Source organism: Canis lupus, chromosome 5 (assembly GCF_011100685.1).
Source record: "Canis lupus familiaris isolate Mischka breed German Shepherd chromosome 5, alternate assembly UU_Cfam_GSD_1.0, whole genome shotgun sequence".
NCBI lineage: Eukaryota > Metazoa > Chordata > Mammalia > Carnivora > Canidae > Canis > Canis lupus.
The window spans coordinates 32,833,755-32,861,113 of NC_049226.1; the positions used below are offsets into that span (position 1 = coordinate 32,833,755).

Consider the following 27,359-nt stretch of genomic DNA (forward strand, 5'->3'; position numbering starts at 1 on the left):
CTCCCTGCAAGGAGCCTGATGCGGACCCTGGGATCACACCCTGAGCCAAAAGCAGACACTCAACCACTGAGCCACCTAGGCATCCCATGATAATATTTCTTATATTATTATTTCAGTCCTTACCTGTAGAGAAGACACAAAATATTCTGGAATTTTTACCTCATGTGCTTCCAAGTGGCATTTCAGTAATATTCAGAACCCAGAGTTTCATGAGAAACTCCAGGTTGTGGGGCTTTTGATTGTGATTTAAAAATGCAATTTCCTTTAAAAGAGAGAGAGAGAGAGAGGGAGAGAGAAACCACACAGATTTTACAAATCATGTGATTTTTATTCAAGCATTTTTTTTTAAGAATTGAAGCATTTTTAATTTTGAAAATATTCTTTTCAAAAATTTGAAAATTTGAAAATTTCAAATTTTGAAAATTTTGAAAATTTTCTTCTGGCGTTTTATGATTTTATTCTTTACATGTAGATGTTTGATCCATGTGAAACTTATTTTGGTGTAGGGAGAGAACTGCACATGTGACTGGGTTGTTGTGTTTCTTAATCCCCAGATGACTAGCCAGTTGACCCGATCTCATTTATATAACATAACAAATTCCCATTGAGAGTTGTGTCTATTTCAGGACTCACTTTTCTGTCCTGTCTGTTCTGTCTGTCTGTTCATATGAAGGGACCAAACTGCTTTAATTATTGACCTCATTCCTCTCCCTTTGCAGAGTTTTTGGGGATATTTTTAATATTTATTTCCCATAAGAACTTTAGAATCAATCTGTTTGGTTCCAAAAATAGTTCCGTTCCTATTTTTATAAGAACAAGGATTGGGTTAAATTTATAGGTTAACTTAAGAAGAATGAACATGTTTAAGGTTTGAATCTTTCTACCCAAGAATAGCATTTTTCTTTCAATGTATTTAAATCCATATAAAATGTCTATAAATAATTTTTTCCATATAAATTGACTATTTGACAAGAGATATCATAATATATATAAATTTGCATAAACATGTTATATATAAAGAATTCTTGTTAATTGGTTAATTTTTGTATTTTATTTTTATTGTTTTAATTGTCATGGGTCTCTTTTCCTCCATGATAATGTTTAACTGGTTATGGTTTTTATATTGAAAACTTTGATTTTGGTACACCTGAGCATCCATTGCCATTTAGCACCACGCCTGAGCTACAGGTGCCTTGGAGGTAGAATTTCTGTACTTTGCTTGGCTCTAAAACTTGAAGGAGTTGGTAGTCAGTTGGATGCTGGAAGGTGAGGCTGAGGGAAGACACTTGGCTCTGGTTTAGGGTGTGGGACAGGGCTATTCACAGAGACAGGAGCTCCCTGCATGCATCTGCTCTGCAGATGATGAGTTTGTTTCTGGACACATGGGAAGTGCTTGTAGGCCAAGGTGGGGAGACATCTAGAAGGCAGTTGGGCATACAAGTCTAGAGCTCATGTTAAGCCAAGTAGATCTGGGGGGTCAGCAGCTTCTAGAAGGCAGCTGAAGCCATGGGCATGGACAAGATCACCCAGGGAGAGCGCTGGATGTGAAGAACATCCAGGAGCCTGCATTGAAGGGAAGTGCAGGGCAAGCAGATTCTTCCCCGGGGTCTCCAGGGCTTAGCTGGGTGGGATTTCCAAGGGATTCTAGAACAGAAGTATCCTTGTACTGAAAGGCAGGGCAGAGCACAAGAGCATGTCCGAGGAAGGCAAGGCAGGGTGGAGTCCAGCACGAGGTTAAGGCCTGTGGAAAGAGGAGGGAGGCCCAGGCCCGAGGAGGCCTGCGGGGTTTGGGGACAAGGTGTCCTGGAGAGACTTGACAAAGTCAGTTGTGCAGGCGAAGGGGGCAGCTTTCGGGACAGAGGAGCTCGTGAGGACAATTCTGTATGGAAGGTGCACAGTAAAGGGGAGTGTGGGAACGCCTGGGTGGCTCAGTAGTTGAGCATCTGCCTTCAGCTCAGGTCGCAATCCCGGGTTCTGGGATGGAATCCTGCATTGGGCTTCCTGTGAAGAGCCTGCTTCTCCCTCTGCCTGTGTCTCTGCCTCTCTCTGTGTGTGTCTCATGAATAAATAAATAAAATCTTTAAAGAAGGTGGGGGGGAATGCAAGGTAAGGTACCTGCAGGGGAGATATGTTGTCCAGGGTGGGGGGGCCGTTTTTGGTTTGTTTTTTTCAAGATGCTAGAAACTTGGCCTTCCTTGACTATTGATGGGATGGAACCGGCAGGTTGTGGAGAGTGGGAGGGGATGCTGTCTGAGGAAGCAGGAGGAAACTGTGTTGGGACACGGAGCCCAGGAAGAGGCCTTGGCCTTAGGTGGGAAGAGGGGCTCTTCTGCCCTAAACAGGTGAAGCCTTGGTGTGACACAAGTACATGGGCTTCTGGGTTTTATAGCCTGAAGTACATGGAGTCTCCTGGTGGATTCTGTATCTGTGATGTAGGAGGTGAGCTTTCTGCAGAGATGGGGCAGGACAGGCCTGAGAGGGTGGGGAGGTGCTGCTGGCAATTGCCAAGAGAACAGGAGGGAGGACAGGGTGGGGAGCTCCACACAGGACCCTGGGGGGATGGCAGCAGATTTAGCCTGGGTCGGGGTTCCGCCAGGTGGCTTACACTAAAGAGCAAGTGAGGAGTGGCAGGAGGGCCAGGAACGTAACAGATGGCAGGGTCTGTGCAGGAGGAGGCAGTGATGGGAGGGGACACACAGGCTGGAAGGGAGCCCGTGGTCAGTGGTCTGAAGATCTTGTGAGGTCAAGGAACTGGTCCTTTGGGAGGGCAAGTGCTGGAAGCGAGGAGGAAGCTGGGCTCAGGCGGGGAGGGGTGTCTGAGGGCTGATCTCTGAAGTGGCGGATGCAGGACACGGGAGTGACAGCCTGACAGCCGGGAGGGAAGGGCCAGAACTCCCTGGGTAGGACAGCCACGTGAGCAATGCAGATTTCTCTGGGATTGCATTTAACAAAGGAACAAGAAACAGCTGAAAGCGATTTTAATCCTCAATCCAGTATTGCCCCAAATATTCTCATTCCAACATATAATTAATATAAATATAAACATTATTATTTTTAAAAGATTTTATTTATTTATTCATGAGAGACACAGAGAGAAAAGCAGGTTCCCTGCAGGGAGCCCAATGCGGGACTCAATCCAGCACCACAGGATCACACCCTGAACCGAAAGGCAGACGCTCAACCACTGAGCCACCCAGATGCCCTACTAGAAACATTATTAATGGAGGGTTTTCTATTCCTTTATTCAGAAGAGTCCTCTCTGCCTTCCATCTCTGTGTCTTTTTCTCTACTTTCCAAGAGATTTCTGTTGATTTCATTGTTAATGGGTTTGTTGGTTTGTTAACATCCTGTTATCCTCTTGAACCTCCGAGAGCTCTCCAGGTGTTCCCTTCTGTAGCATCTGGGGTTTGGGTCATGGATGCTCTTTTGTCTCTTTTCTCTCTCTCAGGATATTCACAGGTTTTTTTTAGTTTTTTTTCTTGGTGTGGGATGGCCCTTATCCTTCTGCATGGCCCCTGTCCCCTTGTCTCTCCTCATAGTTGCTTTGCTTCTGTTTGTTTGCTTTGGCTTCTACCTTCTTCTGCTGGTAAGGACAGAGCCCAGTGTTTTGTGATCCTTGGTTGTCCATCTTCAAGGGCAGGGAGCTGGAGAGTGGTTGGGAGCTCTCCTGAACAGGTCGTGGGGTTTATCACCTGTGAGCTTCACTGCAGGCTTATCCGGTGGGCTGTCTTGAGGGGACTCCTGAGGTCACCATCCTTGGGACTCGCCTCTCAGCTGGGCCAGAGGTCACAGAAAACCGTCTTCCAGACTTCTTTCTGGACACTGGTCAGAGCTGCCCGAGTGCCCATTGCTGGGTGGGAAAGAAGGCCGGTGGTCTTAACATTCAGTGTGCACATGGGCCCGTCACGCCCCCTCCTCTCACTACACTTCTTCCTTCCGCTGGACTTGGGGTCCCCAGTCCAAGACCCTCTGTCTGCCTGTCTCTGCAAAGCATCTCCAGACAAGAAGACTTCCATCTAATGCTGGGGTGAGGAGGGTACTTGCTTAACTGTGCAGAATAATGGAGGGGGGCCAGGGGACAGGTGGGGAACCATTTCCACAACCTTGGTGTTGCGGTCCCACCTCCCCTTCCTGAGACACTTGGAGACACCACCCTGGGCATGGAGTGGCCAGGAATGGAGTGGAATGGAGTGGCCTCTCCACTGTCTCCATGGCCGGCTGAGGATGCTGGTTCTGCTCCTTAGCCATTGGCCTCTCAACTTCCAATCTGCCTGGAAGGGAGCTTATGCCCTAAACACACCAGAACCCCCTTTCCTCTTGTAATGGTTTGGGGAGGGCAGCAAAGGTCCGTGAGTCCAGCCAGCCTCCTTTTACCTGGAGGCGTTGCTTCATTTCCTATGTCTAACCCTCTCCGTGCCTCCCTGGCCCACTGCCCTGGTGCCCCTGCTGGCTCCTGTCCAGGCCCCAAAGCATTTCCCAGAGTTGCCTGGCTCTTTTTTCCCTGAGGTCCCTGCTGATTCTCTTTGTGGAGATTGACTACTGGGAACGGCTGCTCTTTGAGACGCCCCATTATGTGATGAACGTAGCCGAGCGTGCAGAGGACCTGCGCATTCTTCGGGAAAACCTGTTACTGGTGGCTCGAGACTACAATCGGTAAGGCTGCAGTCCTCAGCGGGCCTTCTGCGTGTGTTCTGGGCCTCGTCTGCGTCTTATCTGTCCCGTGATGTCATCTATCTCCTGTGGGATCTATCCTTTACTTTTTACCATCTCAAGAAAATTCTTTCTCCTACTCTCTCATGTGGCCCTGTGATTATTCCTGTCCCTTGCACTTTTGTCTTCTAGCTTCAGGGTAGAGGGCAAAACAACCCAAACCAGGTCCTCTCCAACCTCACAGGGCACTGGGACCATGTGTACTGTGGGCCCGGGTCACTTCTAGGAGTGAAGGGGGGGGCATTAAGATTGTGGGCACGAGATAACATCCGCTTCATTGAATCGAGGCCACACAGGGACCCCTTCTCTTAGTACCCTTGATACTTATCTCTGGAGTGAGGCTTTGCTCTGGGTTGAGTGCCTTTCTCAGCCCCATTAAGGTCCAAGTGGGTGGAGCAAGGAGTGGAGAAAGCATCCTTATTTGGGTGTCCAGAACCGCCCTGTCCAGCATAGCAGCCACTGGTTGCACATGGCTATTTCTATTTTAATTAATTAATTGGAATTCAAGAAAATTTTAAAATTGAGTCCCTCATTGGCACAGGCCACGTTTCAAGTGCTCCACAGCCACACACAGTTAGTGGTGACTATGTGTGGGCAGCACAAATTGTAGAGTGTTTCCACTACCACCAGAAGTTTTATTGGAAAGCACAGTTCAGCCTTGTGAGCTTCCAGAGTTCTCCACCAGGTCTCCTGTTGTGGAGGAGAGACCTGTAGAGCTTGTCCCGCCAGCTGCTGGTCTCCTCTCATGCACAGGATCATTGCCATGCTGTCCCCAGATGAGCAGGCCCTCTTCAAAGAACGTATCCGGTTCCTGGATAAGAAGATCCACCCTGGACTCAAGAAACTGCATTGGGCCCTGAAGGGGGCCAGTGCCTTCTTTATCACAGAATGCCGTATACACGCCAGCAAGGTGGGTCACAATCATGGGCCTCTGGAGGTTGGTGAGGCTCACCCAAAGGTCGCTGCATGGATAATCAGTACCTGAGTCTTGGCTAGTGCTGGAGAGACCAGGGGGTGGTGGGAAAGAAGCCAACTGTGCTTATGGAAGGCTTTTATTTATTTTTATTTTTAAGATTTTATTTATATATTTGAGAGGTGCTCACGCTCAAGTGTACATGAGCGGGAGGAGGGGCAGAGGGAGGAGAAGACTCCCCGCTGAGCAGGGAGCCCAACACATGATCATGACTCAAGCTGAAGGTAGATGTTCCACCAACTAAGACACTCAGGTGCCCCAGGACTTCTATTTTTATTTCTAATCTCAGCAAGTCTAGTGATAGGACAGGTGGGAGGCTAGAACTAGGCCCAGAGGGTTCCTTCCCAAACTGAGCACCCCTCCCACACCCATGTGTGTGGTCTGCCTCTAGGTGCAGACCATTGTGAATGAGTTCAAGGCCTCCACTCTGACCATTGGCTGGCGAGCCCAAGAGATATCCGAGACGCTGTTGGTGCACATCAGCAACAAGCGGGTGTATAGAGACCTGGAATTTGAGGAGGACCAGCAGGAGCACCGGACAGCTGTGCAGCAGAAATTGATGAGCCTGCACCAGGATGTGGTGGCTATCATGACCAACTCCTACGAAGTCTTCAAGAATGATGGCCCTGAGGTGGGGGGTCCTGGTGTCAAGGCTTTGGGGCTGGGTGAGGCCCCTGGTGCCATCAGAACTTTCTCTCGGTTCTTCCCTCCTACTTTTGGTGGGTGCTTCTCAGATGCCCGGCTCTACTTTTGGGTGCACCCAGCCTTCATTCTTGCAGACCTTCTTCCTTTGGGACTCAGAATCCTACCTTTTTCTTTAGCTCGTTTCCTTCCCCTCTTGCTGGTTCCTATTCCCCAGGACCTGCCCCATCTCCCCTGAGGGTTTCCCTCTCCACCCAGATTCAGCAGCAGTGGATGCTGTACACAATCAGGCTGGACCACATGATGGAGGATGCCCTACGCCTGAATGTGAAGTGGTCGCTACTAGAACTGTCCAAGGCCATCAATGGGGATGGAAAGACCACACCCAACCCACTCTTCCAAGTCCTGGTCATTTTGCAGAATGACACGCAGGGAGGTGTGGCACAGGTGAGGACCTTTACTCCTCATGTTCCAAAACTCTCAGACTCTGTTTTCAGTTTCCCTCAACCCTTAACCTCAGCCCTTAGCTGTGACTTCATCTTATGGCCCCTCCAGGGCTGGTTCTGAGGTGTTCAACCTTACCAGCCCTGAGGCTGGTCTCTTCCAGCCAGGCTAAGGCTCTCTCCCCTGTGTCCCCTGCCCCCCAGGTGGAATTCTCACCAACTCTGCAGACTCTGGCAGGTGTAGTCAATGACATTGGCCACCACCTCTTCTCCACCATCTCTGTCTTCCGCCACCTCCCAGAAATTCTCATCAAGCGCAAGTTTCATCGTGACCCCATCCATGTAATCGTGGGTGAGTGGGCAGTGGGGAGGGCACTGGGTGCAGGGGCATCAGAGACTTAGGGATGGGCAGAGCCAGGAGGAGAGGCCAGGGAAGATGCTGGGACACATGATGTTTCCAGACACATGATGCTGGGAAGGCCAGGTTTGGGGCCAGATCAGGGACCAGACTGGGGAAGGGAGCAAGGGTGGCAGTCAGAGTGGAGAGTAGGAGACCAATGCTCAAGGACTTTGGGATTAGGGTGGGAGATTAGGAAGGATGAGTTTGGGACTGGGGCAGGATAGGAGGTGCCCATCTGAATCCTAGGCTGGAGTCTTATTTTTACTTTCCACCTCTCCCTCTGTTCATTAATGTTCATGTTTGAGCCAAATTTCTTTTGGGATGTGGTGAGGAGGGTCCCGTGGCCAGCACAGAGGCTGGAGCTTGGGTTGGGCTGTAAGTGAGTGAGAAACATTTTGCTGGTTCTTGAAGAGCGAGATGAGGACATCAAGAAGATCCAGGCCCAGATCAGCAGTGGCGTGACCAACAACGCAAGCCTACTACAGAATTACCTCAAGACCTGGGATTTGTATCGGGAGATCTGGGAGATCAACAAGGATTCTTTTATTCGCCGCTATCAGCGTCTCAACCCCCCTGTCTCTTCTTTTGATGCTGACATTGCCCGGTAAGGAGTCATGGTGGCTGTGAAGCTCTGTCTCTGTGAAGTATAGAATCCTGGGAGGAGGTCCAGGCCTACAAACCTTGGAAGAGGATTGGGGTAGGGAGAGCTGTAGAAAATTTGTGTCCTCAACTATGGGAGAAGATCAGGAGCTAGAGCATTGGACCTTTGTTTTTGTTGTTGTTGTTGTTTTGTTTTGTTTGTAAAGATTTTATTTATTCATGAGAGACACACAGAGAGAGGCAGAAGGAGAAGCAGGCTCCAGGACCCCAGGATCACGACCTAAGCCAAAGGCAGACGCTCAACCACTGAGCCACCCAGGCACTCCAGGACCTTTATTTCTCATTGGGTGGGGACCACATAAGAGCTGGACAAAATTTAGGGGAAAAGCCTTTGTGTGTGTGTGTGTGTGTGTGTGTGTGTGTGGAGGGGTCACCTACAGGGTCCTGGTGGGAAAGAAGAAACATAAAGTTTTGAAGGGTGAGAAGCGAGCACCTCCATTTTAAGAAGGCAGATTAGAGTTTCATTGAAGATCATTCCTGAGTCTTGGGCAGCCCAGGTGGCTCAAGCAGTTTAGCACTGCCTTTGGCCCAGGGCCTGATCCTGGAGACCCAGGATCGAGTCCCACGTCAGGCTCCTTGCATGGTGCCTGCTTCTTCCTCTGCCTGTGTCTCTGCTTCTCTCTCTCCTCTCTGTGTATTCTCAGAAATAAATAAATAAAATCTTAAAAAAAAAAAAAAAAAAAGAAGATCATTCCTGAGTCTTGCTCTGAGCTCCCATCTCTCTGTCCTCTCTTTATTCACTCAGTAAACCCCACTGTGTCATGAATGGGAAGTGAGGAATAAAGAAATGAACAGGATTTTCTTTTAAGGGATACAGCCCAGTAGGGAAGGTGAAGGTGTCCCTGAGAGAGCAGCAGCAGTGGTGTCCTGAAGATGCTTGAGATCCCAGCCCTACCCCTCATGGGCTGCGGCACCACAGGCAGGTTACTCTGCTCTCTGGGCCTCAGATTCCTGGGGAGCAGATATGACCCTTCCTACCTTTCAAGGTTGTGAGGTCATGAAATCTATGTGAAAGCACTTTGCAAACTCTAAAGCACTTTGCAAACTCTAAAGCACTTTGCAAACTCTAAAGCACGTCAATTGTACTCATTATTCAAGTGTCAGTGTGATAAGGACTGTAATTAAGGCGTACAGAGCATCAGCACAGGTCAGTGGAAGGACAGAGCACTCCAGCCAGGACATTAGGAGAGGCTACTTGGAGGGAATGGCTGGGGCTGGGCTTTATGGAGTGGGTAGGATTCCCACAGGCAGAAATGGGCAGTGGGAGGGCATTTCAGGTAGAGAACATGATGTGAGAGAGGCATGAAGGTGATAACATGTGCATATGCTCACTGAGCAGTGAGTGTTCTAGAACACAGGGGCGGGAAAGGAAGGGCGCCCAGGGATTTATGTAGAGTAGACAATGTAATTCTCTTGACAGCCTCATGACATGGGTTCTTTTATTATCACCATGTGATAATAAGAAATAAGAAAGTGGGGGGATGCCTGGGTGACTCAGCAGTTGAGAATTTGCCTTTGGCTCAGGGTGTGATCCCAGGTTCGGTGATTGGGTCCCGCATCAGGCTTCCTGCAGGGAGCCTGCTTCTCCCTCTGCCTGTGTCTCTGCCTCTATCTGTATCTCTCATGAATAAATAAATAAATTCTTTTTTTTAAAATTTTTATTTATTTATGATAGTCACACACACACACACAGAGAGAGAGAGAGAGAGAGAGAGGCAGAGACATAGGCAGAGGGAGAAGCAGGCTCCATGCACTGGGAGCCTGACGTAGGATTCGATCCTGGGTCTCCAGGATCACGCCCTGGGCCAAAGGCAGGCGCTAAACCGCTGCGCCACCCAGGGATCCCTAAATAAATAAATTCTTAAAAAACAAGAAAGTGGGGCCCAGACAGTTTCAATAACCCATCTGAGGTCATGGAGTTAGGGAGCAGCACTGGGTACTCAACTCAGATCCTCAAGCCTTGAATGCCAGAGTCTGACTGCTGCCTAGTAGGCAGGGATTGGGAAAATGATACGATCCCAGCCATATGGCTGGAGTGGATTGAAATGGGAGACCCAAGGAGCACCCTGCATGGGTGTAGGGGTAGGAAGCCAGCACTTGAACTGGCAACAGGGCAGTAGGCTTGTCTGCTAAAAAAAAAAAACAAAAAAAAAAACCCACCCTCATGGGGACATGGGCCCTTGCAGCTACACAGAGGTTGCCAATAACGTGCAGAAGGAGGAGACGGTCCTCAACATCCAGTTTGTGCTGCTGGACTGCTCACACCTCAAGTTCTCACTGGTGCAGCACTGCAATGAGTGGCAGAACAAGTTCACGACTCTGCTCAAGGAGATGGCAGCCCGGCGCCTCCTGGAGCTTCACACCTACCTGCGGGACAATGCAGAGAAGTATGGGTCCTGGCACAGGGCAGCAGGAGTACGGGAGGGCAGGCCTGGTCCCTTCTGCTCACCAACATTCTCTTTGGCCTGACTTCAGAATCAGCCATCCCCCACAGACGCTGGAGGAACTAGGGGTCAGCCTGCAACTCATGGAAACCCTGCAGCATGACCTGCCCAACCTGGAGACCCAGATCCCCCCCATACATGAGCAATTCACCATTCTTGAGAAGTATGAGGTGCTAGTTCAGGAAAACGTGAGTTCCCATGGCAGACGGTCTGCTGGAGTTGGACCCATACCAGCCATGGATTGGGGGAAAGAGTGAACCCCCACATAGCAGGCCCTGTGCCACCAGGAGGGGCAGCAGAGGAGTGATCTGGGCAGAAGTTGTGAGATTCCAAGGCCTCTGAGAGAGCCAAAGACCTCAAATGATATTTTGGGTCAGGTGATGGGTTCCTCTTTGTCCCAGAAGCTGTGGCTTCATGTCTTTGGGCCTCACTGCATGTAGAACATGGTCACAGACTCTGGTCCACAGGGTCAGAAAAGAACCCTTAAGAGCATAGGTGAAGAGGACAGACCTTCTGCTCGTGGCTCATCATCCCCTCCTTCATGTCCTCAGGTCCTGGAGATGCTGGACAGTCTCAATGGGGAGTGGGTCATATTCCAACAAATCCTGCTGGACAGTGAGCAAATGCTGAAGAAACACAAGGATAAATTCAAGACAGGCCTCATCCACTCAGCTGATGATTTTAAGAAGAAAGCACATAATCTTCTGGAAGACTTTGAATCCAAAGGTACTTTGTTTTTGACCCCTCCCTCTTTACCGCTGTTTTGACCCAATCTTTCAAAGCCTCATTCTCTGGGAGATAGGGACAAGGATGAGCAGAGGAAGGCTGCTGCTGGGGAGGGATAGAGGCCTGGCACTGCTGTCAGCGACACACTGCCCAGTATTTCTTTTCCATGTTTTCTTTTCCATGGCCCACCATCTCTGATTCTCAAGTCACAATTAGGAGTTTTTCCTAAGGCTAATCATTGTTCTTTCAATGCATTCCCTTGTTTTCCTGCCCACCTCTGTTGTGCAAGGCAAGAAGGGAGATTTACCCACAAAGAGTCAGGAGAGCCATGATGATCCCCCAAAAGGACAATGGCCTTAAGCAGGAACCTGAGCTTCACCTTGAATTTCCCACAGGCCCCTTCACCAGTAATGTGGGATATCAGACGGCCCTAGAGCAGATCGCCCAGGTGCGGGCCATGCTCAATGCCATGCAGGAAGAAGAAAACAGCCTCCGCTCCAATCTGGGCATCTTCAAGATCGAGCAGCCAGCTTCCAAGGACCTGCAGAACCTGGAGAAGGTGGTGTGCTGGGCGAGGCCCCTGTGGTGAGAGGGGCTGGGCGCTGGGAGCAGGAGCCTGGGGTCTGAGGGCCCAACCAGGAAGATGGGAGCGTGAGAACCTTAAAAAAAAAAAAAAAAGGAGGTAAAATTCAGAAAGCAAGATAACCATTTTAAAGTAAACGATTTAGTGGCATTTTGTACATTTTACGATGTTGTGAGGTCATCATCTCTGGCTCCAAAGCACTTTTATCACCATGGAAGGAAACCTACAGCCCTCTCCCCTCAGCCTCCCATGACCACTGATTCATCTTCTGTCCATGAATTTGCCTGCCCTGTACATTTCATATAAATGGAACCACACAATATGTGGCTTTTTCAGATCTGGCTTATTTGACTCACTATAATGTTTTGGAGGCTCATCCACATTGTTGCACACGTTGGTGCTTTGATCCTTTCTATGGCTGAGAAATCTTCTGTTGTGTGGACATTTGGCTCGTTTCTACCTTTCAGCTGTGTAGCTGCTATGAACGTGTGTGTTCTTGTATCTGCCAGCGGCCCCCTCCCTGTTCCCGTGGGTGCAGCCATAGGAGCAGAATTGCTGGGTCAGGAGGCAACTCTGCACTTAATCTGTTGTAGAGCCATCAAGCTCTTTTCCCCAGGAGGGCAGTGTTTTATGCTCCCCCCAGCACCAAGTGAGTGCTCCTAATTCTCCACATCCTCATCCACACCCACCCCATGCCATTTTTTGGCCTGGTCATCCTGCTGGGTGTGAAGTGGTATCTCAAGGTGGCTTTGATTTGCATGTCCAACTCTTGGCAAATGATATCAAGGATCTTTTCGTGTGTTTGTCTCTTGACAAGATCCTAAGGCAAGTGAGTAGGGAAAAAGTTTGAACTGAGGAGGCAGCCCTACTATGTGGAGGGAAAGCCTTCTTAGAATGAGAGGAGCTGTGGACCTAAGTGTCATCAGCGGGGAAGAGGGCAGGTGTTCTGTCACTTAATGCACCTCTCTGCTCTTGGCCATGAAGGAGCTGGATGCACTCCAGCAAGTCTGGGAGATCACACGGGACTGGGAGGAGAACTGGAACCAGTGGAAGATTGGCCAGTTCCTGACCCTACAGACAGAGGCCATGGAGACTATGGCACATGGTCTGTTCCGCCGCCTCACCAGATTGGCCAAAGAGTACAAGGTGTGTGGAGGGTGGAGGGGGAGCAGGAGGTAAGCCTGCTGAGGAAGGGGGACAGTGTGGGGACAGTGGTCAGGGCTTCTGATGCCTCTGATTTTTGCCCAGGATCGCAACTGGGAAATTATTGAAACCACTCGCTCCAAAATAGAGCAGTTCAAGAGGATCATGCCTGTCATCTCGGACCTTCGAAACCCAGCCCTTAGAGAGAGGTGAGGCTGCTCCTCTGCTCCTCAGGGTCATCCCCTGGCCTGGGCCACCACCTGGTGATGCCCACAGACACACACCCTAAGGAGGCCTTCACTTGGGCCTGCCCAGTCCTCTGTCTCATGCATCGTCCTGGGTTTTCTAGCCTTCTTGGCTCCTTCCCTATTTCCTCCCCCTTGCATCTCCCTCGCTTTATGTCTTCTGTCTCCAAAAGGCTTTATTCTCTTTTCAAAAAACGATTTTATGGGATCCCTGGGTGGTGCAGCAGTTTGGCGCCTGCCTTTGGCCCAGGGCGCGATCCTGGAGACCCAGGATCGAATCCCATGTCGGGCTCCCGGTGCATGGAGCCTGCTTCTCCCTCTGCCTGTGTCTCTGCCTCTCTCTCTCTCTGTGACTATCATAAATAAATTTAAAAAATGTTAAAAAAAACCGATTTTATTTATTTGAGAGAGACAGAAAGAAAGTGAATATGGGGGGGCGGAGCAGATGGAGAGAGAGAATCTCAAGCAGACTCCCTGCTTAGCATGGAGCCCGATGCAGGGCTTGATCTCACAACCCTGAGATCATGATCTAAGCCAAAACCAAGAGTTGGATGCTTAACTGACTAAGCCACCTGGCACCCCTGGAAGGTTTTCTTTTTTTGTAGCCAAAAGTATCTCTTTCTTTCATGGTTTTTGCTTTAGGTCTTTGTTGAAGAAAACCTCCCAGATTTCTTTTTAAGCATTTAAAAAAAATTTTTATTTATTTATGATAGTCACAGAGAGAGAGAGAGGCAGAGACATAGGCAGAGGGAGAAGCAGGCTCCATGTACTGGGAGCCCGACGTGGGACTGGATCCCGGGTCTCCAGGATCGCGCCCTGGGCCAAAGGCAGGCGCTAAACCGCTGTGCCACCCAGGGACCCCAAACCTCCCAGATTTAAACATGCACTCTTTCTGTACTTTCCTCTAATACTTTATAATTTTATTTTGCAAGTTTTACTCTTTTGACGTGTGTGGAATCCATTACATTGTAGAGGAGGCCTTTGAAGCCACTGAGAACAGAATAAACTCTTTTATAAGTGGCATTTTAATAATTATCCATTTAGAAGGAAAAAATTTCATTTCTTACCCATTGCATCCAGTACAGTGATTTTGATAGTGCTTTACCATTAAGCATCTGGTGGTTATGTACAACCTGACTACCTCACCTGCTTCAGTTGTTCAAGCTCCCCTAGGCTCAGCTTCCTTGGGTCCAAAAGGAAGAACCAAAGTTCCTCCTTTGCAGTGGATATGTGAATTAAATGGGGCATTTCATGCAAAGTGCTTGGCCCTGTGCACGGTCTACAGTAAACCTGCAGTGATCAGTCTGAACTCCCTTCCCAGAGAATCAACACCTTAATCTCTCACCTCCTTACAGTGCCTAAGATCGCATCTTAGGGCCTATGTAGTAAATGTGTGTTGAATCGTGAATAAATACGTAAATGGCGTATTCTGTCCCAATGGGAAAAAGAAAACCTGCAGATTGATGTGAACACTTTCTAGTAGATTTTGATATCGGGCCTCATGACCTGACCTTCTGTCCCTGGCCACAGGCACTGGGATCAGATCAGGGACGAGATCCAACGGGAGTTTGATCAAGAATCTGAGAGCTTCACCTTGGAGCAGATTGTGGACCTTGGGAGGGACCAGCATGTGGAGAAAATTGGGGAGATCTCTGCATCAGCGACCAAAGAACTGGCTATAGAGTTGGTATGACTGATTCCCTTCCCACAGCCCCCATTCCCTGAGTCTTCTGCAGCCAGCTTTTCAGGATCCAATGGCCTCTCTGAGTTCTGTTCCCCCTAGGGACTAAAAACAGGATTGTTCTGTCCCCCAATTTCTTTTCCCAGGCTTTACAGAACATTGCCAAGACCTGGAAGGTGATTCAGCTGGACATAGTGCCCTATAAGGATAAAGGCCATCACCGACTCAGGTAGTGAGGGCCTCAGGGTGGCAGGGCAGGGGACAGGCTGCATGATCCGGGCTGCATAGCCTCTGGAGGTTTGGCACGTGGGGATGGACTACAGTTCTGATGTTTTCTACTGCAGAGGCACAGAGGAGGTGTTCCAGGCATTGGAAGATAACCAGGTGGCCCTGTCTACCATGAAGGCTTCTCATTTTGTCAAGGCCTTTGAGAAGGACGTGGACCACTGGGAACGTTGCCTCTCCCTCATTTTGGAGGTTGTTGAGATGGTGCTCACGGTGCAGCGCCAGTGGATGTACCTAGAGGTCAGGACTCCCTGCCTGAGCTGCTCCTGTAAACCACCTTTACTCCTTTCTCTGCATATGACCTATATATTGGCTCTACTGGCCATGTTTTCCCACCTCTCAAGTCATTTTTTCCCTGGGCCCAAGTGTCTGAGTCTTAGTGATGACCTCTCAGGTTCAGTTCCCTCCTTGAGCAGCCAGCCTTAGCCCTTCTTCCATTTTTCTTCTTGAACCCAGGATCTGGCCTCCCAGCCCCAACTGTCCTTCCAGAACTTGGGCATCTTGCCTTTGGTTCTAATGCTCCTTACCTTCCACTTAGCTGTCATTCCTGGTCTGGGAGTGGAGAGCAGAATGTGGGGAACAGGTGAGAAACAGCCTCTCATCCCCAACTCTTGGCCCCTCAGAATATCTTCCTTGGAGAGGACATCCGTAAGCAGCTGCCTAGTGAATCAGCCCTTTTTGACCAGGTCAACAGCAACTGGAAAACCATCATGGACCGGATGAGCAAGGACAGCAATGCTCTCCGGAGCACTCACCATCCAGGTCTGTTGAGCTTCATAGCCTCTTGTCCTGACAGAGGCTGGGTTGATGCTGAGTACGTGTGATGTTGTGTCCACATGCTTCATTTATTGAGAGGCTGTGGTACCTGGCTTTTGTACCAGCACCATCATTGCCTCTTCTGAGCATGAAATAACAGTTTAGTGAGTGAAACTCAACAAATACTTGGGTGGAGTAAACTAGTGGGATGGCGTGTGAGGAGGTGAAAGAGAGACATACACACAGAAAGGCTGGTTGGTTTTGGTAGAGTGTGGTCAAGACTCAGGAAGTGAGGTCTGATGATGGATGCCAAGCGTGGGCATCCTGAGGAGAAGAGTTCTGTCACAAGGTTCAGAAGACACCTTTGTTTACCCTTGGGCCAACTTAATGATTTTTCATTTTCCCAAGAACCTTGGGTATATGTATTTAAAAAGCCTTAATTTTAATTATTCTGATAAAATATCTGCATCAGGATATGCAAAGTTGAGTGACAGCATGCATTTGTTAGAAAATAATATTTGAGATCATTGGCAAAATTACATTTTGGAACAATTTATAAGCAAAGCCAGAGAAACAAGTATCCCTTCATTGAGCACAAGCACCAAATTCATCTCACCCACTGCTACTGAGTCACCCTGTGATCTTCAGGGGCCACGCAGAGGCCCAGCAGCCCATAGACTTTGTACTTGAAGGCACGAGGATCTCCTCAGAGTTTGGATTCCAGGGCATTCATATTTTCTCCAGAAAGCTAGAAACTGGGAAAACAAGGGAATAAACCAATCAAAACCCAAAGCTTGGAGGAAACTAAGATTATTGAGAACCTGCAACCGTGAATCTGTTTTTCTTAGAACCTGGAATTGTTCTTTGGGGTAGATACTATTACCATTTAACCCATAAAGAGGTAAAAGCTCAAACAGACATGCTAGTTAGTGAAAGGGCAGCAGTTTGAATGGCCATCTCTGCCCCTCTGTCTAATGCGCTTTTCACTCTACCTGAGGGACACTGGTGCCTGCAGACTTCTTTCGATGTGTGCATATGATATATATTGAAATCAAATGATCTAATTTGTTGGATTGTGCTCATGCGGAACAGGCTCTAATATCCAGCTCTTGAGGTGACTGGCTGAGCTGGAGGGATGGAACTGTCATTGTAAGACTGAAGGGAGATGACATGTCGCTATATTAGTGGAATCCTGTATACCGTATAATTAATGCATAGTGTAAAAAATGCAGACTAGTGTACAATGGACACTTGATGATTAATTAATGAAGAGGATGGGCTAAGCGGGATAGAGTGATTTGGAGACACTTCTCTGCTTCTAGCAACCATTATAGCAATGTGTACCCCAATATCCAAGAGCTGGCAAAGTGGGTACAGTCACACACTCCAGATCCACTCAGGGCCATGGTAAAGGGCCCTCAAATGTCATTCCTTGCTCTTATTCCAGGCCTTCTGGACACCTTGATAGAAATGAACACAGTCCTGGAAGATATCCAGAAGTCTCTGGATATGTATCTAGAGACCAAGCGCCATATTTTCCCCCGTTTCTACTTCCTGTCCAATGATGACCTCCTGGAGATTCTGGGCCAGTCCCGCAACCCAGAGGCTGTCCAGCCCCACCTCAAAAAATGCTTTGACAACATCAAACTGCTGAGAATACAGAAGGTCAGCAGAGCCAGCCAGGATGGGATGGAGGGCGGGGGAGAGACAGTGATGACCTAGAGGTACTCCAGGCCTTGGAGGGGACCGTCCCCTCCCAACAGGAGGGGGACATGAATGATTCTGGATTACCTGGGACAGAACCTTTTAGAATTGGTTAACTGATTGGTTAACATTAGGGTTGGCGGGAGGAGCAGAGACTACCTTCACAGGGCCCAGGAACTTCTAGGTGGATATCATGAGTGTGCAGGCCAGACCATTAAGAGCTTCCCATTTTTATAGGTTGGGGGACCCAGCAGCAAATGGGAAGCTGTAGGAATGTTCTCGGGTGATGGCGAGTACATTGATTTCCTCCACCCAGTACTTCTAGAAGGGCCCGTGGAGGTGAGTGGTAGTGAGGGTCTAAAAATCTAGCTGACTCTTCTTCCCCTTGGAGAGTTTGCTTGGCTCTGTGAGGAGAGAACCTTTCTGTGAAGGCACATTGGTCACTTTCCCCCCTCCCACCTGCCATTGCTAAAAACCCTAAGCTCTCCCCTGAACCTGAAAAGCAGACAGCCTGCCCCCTAGCCTCCAGGTCCCTCAGGGATCCTAGCCAGCTGCTGCCTAGCCTGGGCTTGTCTCTGGGGCCCAAAGCCTTGGAGTCCCGTTTCCTAAACCCCTGCCCTCTGGGGATGCTTGTCTCTGGCCCTAAGGCCCTGTCCCCTCCCCCCAGTCCTGGCTTGGTGATGTGGAACGGACCATGAGGGTAACCCTACGGGACCTTCTCCGGAACTGTCGCCTGGCCCTCAAGAAGTTTCTTAACAAGAGAGACAAATGGGTGAAGGAGTGGGCTGGCCAGGTGAGCTGGGGTCAGCAGAAACCGGGGAATAAGAAAGGGCTGAAGGGGAGCAGCAAATGTCAAGACAGAATGTTGAGTCTCACCAAATGCAAGCTTCTTGCCCCTGTTCTGGGCAAAGGCCTTGCCACCCTGAGTGCTAGATGCTTAGCTCCTGCCTGTAGGCCTGTGCCCCATCCTTCAAAGCAGATGAAGTGTATGGAGAGAGGAGTAGCACCGGGCACAGAAAGAGGCAGGGGTTTGGGAGCTGGGCTGCGGGGGTGGCCAGCAGATCCAGCCTCTGCATGTGTCCCAGATGGTGATCACTGCCAGTCAGATCCAGTGGACGGCAGATGTCACCAAGTGTCTGCTGACAGCTAAGGAGCGAGGAGACAAGAAAATCCTCAAGGTCATGAAGAAGAAGCAGGTGTGGAGCCCTATGGGTCAGAGATAGGGTCACAGCGAGGGTGCCTTGTGGCAGAAGTCTGGCGATGAAAGTCTGGGAGGCTCAGAAGGGCACTTTCCTGGTGGATGTTGGGGGTCAGGAATCTCGGGGGTTTGGGATCAGCGCTGGGATGGGAAGTCGGGTGAGGCTGGGATGAGGTGTGGTCAGGGTTTGGTTGCCTTGCCCCCTCTGCTTTCTTCCCCGCCTCCTTGTCCCACAGGTGTCGGTGCTGAACAAGTATTCGGAAGCCATCAGGGGGAACTTGACCAAAATCATGCGGCTGAAAATTGTGGCGCTGGTGACGATAGAAGTCCATGCCCGGGACGTGCTGGAGAAGCTGTACAAGAGTGGCCTCATGGACATGAGCTCCTTTGACTGGCTCAGCCAGCTGCGCTTCTACTGGGAGAAGGTGCTTGCGGGCCTCATACTTTAAATCACCTTCTCTTGATGCCATGGTACCCTAACCCCATCCTCGGTCCCACCACGGTAGCCTAACCTAGTTCCTAACTCTGGTTCGTCTCCTGGATCAGGAGTAGCAAATCATTCTTTTGGTGGTGCCCACCGTGACTGTCACTTGACTGGGCCCAGAGAGACTGCGGGCAGCTGCTGTGTACATTGGGGAAGGGGGTCGTGCAGCATGAAACCCACTGTTCATCCGGGCCATGAACCCTCCGCAGTCCAAACAGAACCCCTGTTCTTGTAATGGTAGCCTTCCCGCCTCCCAGTCGGCCCTCTGGCTCCTGCAAGCACCCCCCGCCCCCGTTTCTCCAGGATCTGGACGACTGTATGATCCGCCAGACCAACACGCAGTTCCAGTACAGTTATGAGTACTTGGGCAACTCTGGCCGGCTCGTCATCACCCCCCTGACAGACAGGTGGGCTGGGTGCCATGACACGGTGGCGGGGCAGGGCGGCAGATGCTGTGGGGATGCTGCTAGGAGTCTGACCCACTCTTGCCCTCAATTGGCAGGTGTTACATGACGCTGACCACAGCACTGCACCTGCATCGGGGGGGCTCCCCTAAAGGTCCTGCAGGCACAGGCAAGACGGAGACCGTCAAGGATCTGGGCAAGGCGCTTGGCATATACGTCATCGTGGTCAACTGCTCCGAGGGCCTGGATTATAAGTCCATGGGCAGGATGTACTCAGGCCTGGCCCAGGTCCATACCCCGAACCCCAACCCAGAGGCCCCATATGTATGGTACAGTCCCAGAAGGTCAGCTAAATCCCAGTGCAATTCCCTGCTTTGTCACATCCACCACCTCATCCTTCAGGTCATCCCCTCAGGTCCCTGTGCCTCCCGGAGCTTCGCTCAGGCTTAATTTCTGCTTATTTGAAAACCTGAATGATGTCAGGGCTCAATGAGGTAACGCATATCAACCGGTTCAGGGAACAGGCTTCCGTGCTCACAAATTCCCCACCCTGGGCTCTTCCCAGCCCCCACCTGCTCTAGCACTCTCTGAGATTGTCCCGTCTGGCCAGGAAGTTCTGGCCATAGACTGCCATGGGGCTACATGCCACCCCACTGCCCTCTCCCCGGCCAAGCACAGATGTTTTAGAGACCCCCACACCCATCAGGACATTTCAGGCAGGCTATGCTAGCCACGGTTCCCAGTGCCTCCCCATTGGAGGGGCCACTACTTCTCTGGCCCCAGCGACTCTGCCTCCCATCCACAGACCGGTGCCTGGGGCTGCTTTGATGAGTTTAACCGCATCAACGTGGAGGTGCTGTCAGTGGTGGCCCAGCAGATCCTGTCCATCCTGTCTGCCCTGGCCGCCAGCCTCACCCGCTTCTACTTTGAGGGCTTTGAAATAAACCTGGTGTGGTCCTGTGGGATCTTTATCACCATGAACCCTGGTACGGGGTGGGGAGCGGAACTGGGTGTCCAGGGCAAATAGCTGCATGCTGCCCCCCTCCCAGGGAAGCATGTTTAGCCCAAGTGGAAGGTGGCTAAGGACAAGAAAGCATGATAGGAGGGTAAACATCCAACTTTCTGGAGGAGGGGAGGCAGTCTTCCTGGCTGCCCTAAACGGGTGGATAACCATTTGTGTCTACACCCACCCCAGTCCTCTGGGATACTTTGCCATCCCCCTGCTGGACCTGCTCCCTAAGTTCTGGTCGACCTGCCACCCCTTTTGCAGACATGAGGGATCTCCACAGAATGCAGAGGATTCTGTGCTCCCTAGGATGGGCCCCGGGGAGGGATCTGCAGGGCCAACAGGAAGGGGCTCAAGTACTGAAATGAGTCAGAGAGATGGGTGGTGAGGACACGGGCTGCCGTGAGTTATGCACGTGCTCGGAGAGGTGGGAGATTGTCAGCTCTGTGATCTGAGTTTGAAACAGGGCCGCGTAGAAAGGAAGGAGAGGACCAGGGATTGGACTGAGCCCCCCCCCCCCCCCCCGAGGAGGGGAGACCCTGGAGCTGGAGCTGAGGAATCAGAGGGGGGGGCGGGGGGCGAGCTAGGGTTGGGGAGAACAGGGCCGAGTGAGAAGTGGGTCTGTGGGGAGTGGTCTGGGTTCTAAATAAACTCACTGTTTTCCAGGCTATGCTGGTCGCACGGAGCTGCCGGATAACCTGAAATCCATGTTCCGCCCCATCGCCATGGTGGTGCCTGATTCTACTCTTATCGCAGAGATTATCCTCTTTGGGGAGGGCTTTGGCAACTGTAAGGTATGCCCTCGATGTCCTGGCATTGATTATCTTGCTTCCCTTCCACGGTGACTCCCACACGGAGGCGCCCCAGGAGACTCATAGCCGGCCTGTCCTCCATGGAACGTCTTGGTTGCTGTCCATGGGGTGCGGAGGCCTCCCCTCGGTCAAGTCCCTGATCCGTGTTGCCACCATTCCCAACATCTTCTCCTTGGGATTGTCCACAGGTTGCAGCCAGCCACCCTGCATCCCAGGGCTGGCTGCTAATAGTCCCTGTGGAGGCAGGAGGCTGCTGGGGAGGTCGAGATTTCCCTCTCTGTGTTCCTTCCCCAGATTCTGGCCAAGAAAGTGTACACACTCTACTCGCTGGCTGTGCAGCAGCTCTCCAGGCAGGACCACTATGACTTTGGCCTGCGTGCTCTCACGTCCCTCCTGCGCTACGCCGGCAAGAAGCGCCGCCTGCAACCGGATCTGTCTGATGAAGAGGTAGATCGGGGCCCCAGCCCTTGGGCCATACCCTCCACAGTCACTGGTCCCCTGGTGCCTCCACCAAAGCTCTGCAGATCCCTTCCCCAGATCAAGACCCCCCCACCCTTCTGCCTGTCCCCCACGTTGCCTGTCATACTGCTGACGACTCACTCAGGTGTGTGCCTTGTTCAGCCCTTTACAGAGGGAGGGCCTGGTGGGTGCCTAGGCCCTGGTTCCTCAGGCCGGAGGCTTCATCTTTCCCCATCCAGGTTCTGCTGCTCTCGATGCGGGACATGAACATTGCCAAGCTAACCTCGGGTGACATGCCGCTCTTCAATGCCATCGTGCAAGATCTGTTCCCCAACGTCGAGCTGCCTGTCATTGACTACGGCAAGGTATCTGCTCCTCGTTACCCTCACCGACCTCACATGGGCATGTGGGTGCAGGTGCTGGATGCTTGGCTCCCAGGCCCTGTTCCATCCACAGGCCGGGCCTCCTTATCCACGAAACCATGTAGACCTACTCCAACACCGCACTCTTGCTGCGGCCCCCACGCTCCTGACTCAGAGGGTCTCTTACTCTATGGAGCCCCCAGAGCCTTCCTACTTTCTCTGCACCCACCCGCCCCTCCTGCCTCTACATTTCTACCCTCCTCAGGGGTGTGGAGAGGTTGCCAGAGCAGGAGCCGTGTCAGAACAGTAGGACCGAAGGGGTGGGAGGGAAGACGATTCTCCAAAGTACAGGAATTATCTTCTCTGGTGGATCAATGGTTTAGATACCCTGGATGATCCTTTCACTCGAAACCACTAACGTACTGGTTAGAATATATCCTTGTAAATGTGTCACTAAGCTGGCAAGAAACAAGAAAGATTCTGGGGTGGGAGGGGGTGAAAGCAGGGAGATGACACAACACCCTGACAAGGAATGCGCCCTCATCACTCCCATTTAGTGGAGGAGGACACTGAGGCCCAGAGCAGACCCTTTGGGGTCTCTGCCCTTCAGTGAGCTGGCTTGCTCCTGAGTGTGTGGTGGCTGGAGCTCAGGGGCCCTGGAGCCGTTTCTAACAGCCCGAAAGTGACACCCCCCACCCTGGATGGCGGCGATGGGCAGGGGGTGGTTTGAGAGTCGTTCTTGGCCCCTGGCTTTCTCTTCCATGTCTGTGTATCTTCACTTCTCTCAGCTGCGGGAGACCATCGAGCAGGAGATCCATGACATGGGCCTGCAGAGCACACTGTTCACCCTCACCAAGGTCATCCAGCTGTATGAGACCAAGAACTCCCGCCATTCCACCATGATTGTGGGCTGCACGGGCAGTGGCAAGACCACCTCGTGGCGTGTCCTCCAATCCTCCCTGTCCAACTTGTGCCGCGCCGGAGAGCCCAACTTCAACATCGTCAGGGTACTGAGCTGGGACAGTGAAGCGCCTGGAGGAGGCCAGCTGGGTGGGCAGACCGTGGTGGCGGGGTGGGGGTATTGGGGGTGCGGGGACCAGGGGCGCAGTGTGGTCCAGGAGGGCAGGGCTGGGAGCCGGGAGGGGTTTCTGGGACAGATGGGAGACCCAAGGGCAAATGGAGATGGTGGGGGTGGAAGTAGACGGAGACCTTGGCCTTGGTGTCTGCCAGCCGCTCAACGCACACCCCACCCCCTTGTCCCTTTAGGAGTTCCCTCTGAACCCAAAGGCGCTGTCCCTAGGGGAGTTGTATGGGGAATATGACCTCAACACTAACGAGTGGACAGATGGCGTCCTGTCCAGCGTCATGCGGACAGCATGCGCAGGTGCCCAGAGGGCCATGGGGTGGGCAGGCAGGTGCCTGAGTCTTGGGGGCGAGTGGGGGGATGGTCTGGGGCTAGGAAGTCCACATTTGGGGGGAAGATGCCTGGGGAGTGCTGAGGTACCAGGAGGCACGTGCTCACATCCCTGAGGAGATGAATGTGTGGGACGCAGAGGGGGAGGTATCTGGGGAAAGTAGGTCTGGCTTCCTGACCATCTTCCTCCTGCCAAGATGAGAAGCCGGATGAGAAGTGGATCCTTTTCGACGGCCCCGTGGACACGCTGTGGATCGAGAGCATGAACTCGGTCATGGACGACAACAAAGTCCTCACCCTCATCAATGGGGAGCGCATCGCGATGCCTGAGCAGGTGCGGACCCAGCAGGGCTGGTAGTGGGGCAGGGGCACCCCCAGAGGGAAAGGTTCTGGGGGTGGGGTGAAGAGAACACCTGGATTCAGAGAGACCTGTGGCTGAGGGAGAGTATCCCAGCGGCTGTGAGGACAACTGTTAGAAGAGAAGCCTGTGTACCAGGAAGCCCTGTGCACAGTGATGCAGACCCCAAGGACCTGCGGGGACACCACCTTCCCTTGTTTGCCTGGGGTTCTGGATTCTTGGGCTGCATCCATCCACTTGGTGCAGCCAGAGAGTGGTCTTGCGTAAGCTTGACCTTGAAAGAGCCCTAAATTCTTTTTAAAAAGCCAGTCGTTTGTAAACCTTCCTTCTTTATTCATCCTGCCACACCTGGCACTTGGATAGAGACATTTTGGGACCTCTGGGTGTTTCTCTCACTGGGGGTCGAGTGGTGGGAAAGATGAAGCTCTGACAAAATATCTCCATAGGTGTCTCTTGTGTTTGAAGTGGAGAACTTGGCCATGGCCTCTCCTGCCACCGTTTCCCGCTGCGGGATGGTCTACACTGACTACACCGACCTGGGCTGGAAGCCATATGTGCAGTCCTGGCTGGATAAGAGGCCAAAGGTCTGAAGGGAGCTGTGGGAGGGAGAGGAGCCCATGTGGCCCGAGGCGCGAAGAGCGATTGCAGAACCCTTCTTGTTTGCCTGCAGACTGAGGTGGAGCCCCTGCAGCGCATGTTTGAGAAGTTCATCAACAAGATGCTGGCCTTCAAGAAAGACAATTGCACTGAGCTGGTGCCCCTACCGGAATACAGCGGGATTGTCTCCCTCTGCAAGCTGTACTCAGCCCTGGCCACACCGGAGAATGGGGTGAGCGGGGTTGGAGCAGAGCCAGGGCAGGAAGGGCTCATGATCTCATGGGAACAACCTCTGGACATGGTGTGTCTCAGCCTCAGTTTGAATAGACTTGAGTGGAACAGGGACCTCCAGAGGGTGACCTCACCCATGGTGGCACAGTGCGGGGTGTGCGTGTGCATGTGTGTGCCGGTCGTGGAGGGCCAGACTCAGGACTCGGACTTGCTTATTACGTACACAGTGAAATCTCACTATGATCTCTGACCATTATTTTGGGAGGGTAGTTCATTTGGTTCTTCATTTCTCCATCCTTTCAAAAAATATATATTAAATTTTGGAATAGGGGAGGCCTTGGGATGCTGTTTCAGCTGGACGGAGCCCCCAGCCTCCTCTGACAAGGGGGTTTCCGAAATTTTCAGGCTGACTGATATTTAGGAAAAATGTTGTTCAGTTTAGGATTGTGGGGTGAGGACCAAAACTGGATATTTTTCTGAGATTAAATCACTGCCTAGAAACGGTTCCTCTTGTTTATAAGGACAGTGCCAGGTAACCAGGCTGTTAATATGAAGTTAGAGGACAACAGTATGTGCCGTTCCTGGTACAGTTAATCTAAATTGAAACTCTCTAGATGAACTAGGAAGGCAAGGGACAGAACAAGGCCCGTGGTAGAGTGATGGTGGCACAGGGGTACTGGGGAGGGCAGGCCAGAGTGGGGTCGGGAGGGGAGAGGGGGTGAGGTGAGCTGTGTGCTGAGCTAAGCTAGAAGAGCCGACTAAGGACCCCACATCAAATGTGATGGACAGTAAAGCTTCCTATGGTTTCCCACCTACGTCTTGTGATTGAGGGTTATTCTAGGCCCCAATCCAATATTCTGGATTGGACAACAACTTGTGTGTCATGTTATCTGTAGTTCTAGGTATGTGAGTTCAGAACCCATCCTCAAGAGCTCCCTACTCATGCCTGTGGCAGGTTGCAGATGCCACCGTCCCCGAGACAGCCTTGTGTGTTCCACACCCCCTGTGTCAGCAGCACCTGCCACCTGCCCTCGGGGTGGGTGTTGAGAGCAGGAGTCTACACACGCTATTTCTGGGGGTGCCCCCGGCTGGCTGGGTCTGTGGAGTGTGTGACTCTTGATCTCAAGGTCATAAGTTCAAATCCTACGTTGGGCGTGCAGCTTACTTAAAAATAAACAAACATGCTGTTTCTGCCGCGAACGTGGTCCATTTTAAATTAAAATTTTCATTTTTTTAGATTCATTTTGCATTACACAAGTGATAGTTGAATCTAATTTCCTTTATAAAAGTTAAAAATTTTCATATAAAAAAGCTCAAGTCTGGTTGGGTCACCCTCCCCTCCCAATCCTGGCCTGCCCCCTGCCAGCTCCCCTGCTCTACACAAGTAACCACTGCAGTGTGTTTGTAGTATTGTTACAGAATTATTTATTTATTTATTTATTTATTTATTTATTTATTTATTTATTTATGATAGTCACACACACAGAGAGAGAGAGAGAGAGGCAGAGACATAGGCAGAGGGAGAGGCAGGCTCCATGCACCGGGAGCCCGACGTGGGATTGGATCCCGGGTCTCCAGGATCGCGGCTTGGGCCAAAGGCAAGCGCTAAACCGCTGCGCCACCCAGGGATCCCTGTTACAGAACTTTTATGTACATATTTATGTGCAAGCCAATAGGTGGCACAAGCCCTATCATGGCCCCAAATACCATGATATGGTATTTGAAAACCATATCATGTTACATAGCGCGTTTGCAAAATGCTTACTAAGCGGCAATGTGGTTTTGAGTTCTGCGTTGCTCCGTGTAGATTGATTTCATTGCTCATAACCACTGTATACTATTCCACCACAGAACACGGCATTTTATTTTTCCATCCCTCTACTGGTGGACGTGTAGGTCATCTCCAATTTTTTGCACTTACAAAGAAGACACCGCAGATGCCCCTGGACCTATCTCCTTGAGCGCCTTTGGCGCTTCTTTAGGGTAGATATGGTGTGGTGACATCTCTGCTGTGTCTTTTTTTTTTTTTTAAGATTTTATTTACTTATTTATTTGAGAGAGAGAGAGTGAGAGCGGGAGAGAGAGCATGAGCAGGGGAAGGGGCAGAGGGAGGGGGAGAATGTCAAGCAGACTCCCTGCTCAGTGCAGAGCCTGATGCAGGGCTCAATCTCACGACCCCGAGATCATGACCCAAAATGAAACCAAGAGGACACTCAGCTGACTGCACCCTGACACCGTGTCTTTACAGAACAGCAGAGAGGAGACTTGGGGTGACTGCTGAGCTATGAGAAGCTTCAGGCTTACCTCAGTGTTTTAAATCCAGGTCATCCACAACAACGTGGTTTTACAAGCAGAGCAGGAAGGGAGAACTCCACGCCCTTGCAGTGATCTGTCAGGATAGACAACCCCACCCTCCCGCACCCTCATCTCTTACAGAAAGAGGAGGCTACTTCCCCTTCCCTCCTCCCATCCAGGTGAACCCAGCCGATGGTGAAAACTACATCTCCATGGTGGAGCTGACCTTTGTATTCAGCATGATCTGGTCAGTGTGCGCCTCCGTGGATGAGGAGGGACGCAAGAAGATCGACAGTTACCTCCGGGAGATTGAGGGCTCCTTTCCCAATAAGGTCAGGACGCTT

General features: G+C 51.2%; 1 protein-coding gene across 3 annotated transcripts in view; it reads left to right on the plus strand.

Annotated features, from left to right (window-relative positions):
* The window catches only part of DNAH2 (dynein axonemal heavy chain 2), an 87,591-nt gene that overhangs the window by 25,814 nt on the left and 34,418 nt on the right, over window positions 1-27,359 (plus strand). For all 3 annotated transcript variants that reach the window (XR_005359465.1, XM_038536726.1, XM_038536727.1), the window contains exons 15-47: window positions 4,507-4,653; window positions 5,464-5,620; window positions 6,075-6,314; window positions 6,584-6,772; window positions 6,973-7,120; window positions 7,580-7,772; window positions 10,015-10,215; window positions 10,304-10,460; window positions 10,824-10,998; window positions 11,394-11,557; window positions 12,566-12,727; window positions 12,830-12,933; window positions 14,500-14,656; window positions 14,797-14,879; window positions 14,995-15,175; window positions 15,559-15,697; window positions 17,139-17,356; window positions 17,633-17,734; window positions 18,063-18,188; window positions 18,481-18,591; window positions 18,830-19,018; window positions 19,381-19,484; window positions 19,580-19,769; window positions 20,287-20,467; window positions 21,154-21,281; window positions 21,594-21,746; window positions 21,998-22,123; window positions 22,909-23,127; window positions 23,387-23,504; window positions 23,732-23,868; window positions 24,339-24,476; window positions 24,563-24,721; window positions 27,195-27,347. Coding sequence is in view for 2 of the 3 variants with exons in the window: in XM_038536726.1 (XP_038392654.1) it covers window positions 4,507-4,653; window positions 5,464-5,620; window positions 6,075-6,314; window positions 6,584-6,772; window positions 6,973-7,120; window positions 7,580-7,772; window positions 10,015-10,215; window positions 10,304-10,460; window positions 10,824-10,998; window positions 11,394-11,557; window positions 12,566-12,727; window positions 12,830-12,933; window positions 14,500-14,656; window positions 14,797-14,879; window positions 14,995-15,175; window positions 15,559-15,697; window positions 17,139-17,356; window positions 17,633-17,734; window positions 18,063-18,188; window positions 18,481-18,591; window positions 18,830-19,018; window positions 19,381-19,484; window positions 19,580-19,769; window positions 20,287-20,467; window positions 21,154-21,281; window positions 21,594-21,746; window positions 21,998-22,123; window positions 22,909-23,127; window positions 23,387-23,504; window positions 23,732-23,868; window positions 24,339-24,476; window positions 24,563-24,721; window positions 27,195-27,347 (5,149 nt within the window). In the remaining variant the exon portion in view is untranslated. The remainder of the gene's footprint in view (window positions 1-4,506; window positions 4,654-5,463; window positions 5,621-6,074; window positions 6,315-6,583; window positions 6,773-6,972; window positions 7,121-7,579; window positions 7,773-10,014; window positions 10,216-10,303; window positions 10,461-10,823; window positions 10,999-11,393; window positions 11,558-12,565; window positions 12,728-12,829; window positions 12,934-14,499; window positions 14,657-14,796; window positions 14,880-14,994; window positions 15,176-15,558; window positions 15,698-17,138; window positions 17,357-17,632; window positions 17,735-18,062; window positions 18,189-18,480; window positions 18,592-18,829; window positions 19,019-19,380; window positions 19,485-19,579; window positions 19,770-20,286; window positions 20,468-21,153; window positions 21,282-21,593; window positions 21,747-21,997; window positions 22,124-22,908; window positions 23,128-23,386; window positions 23,505-23,731; window positions 23,869-24,338; window positions 24,477-24,562; window positions 24,722-27,194; window positions 27,348-27,359) is intronic.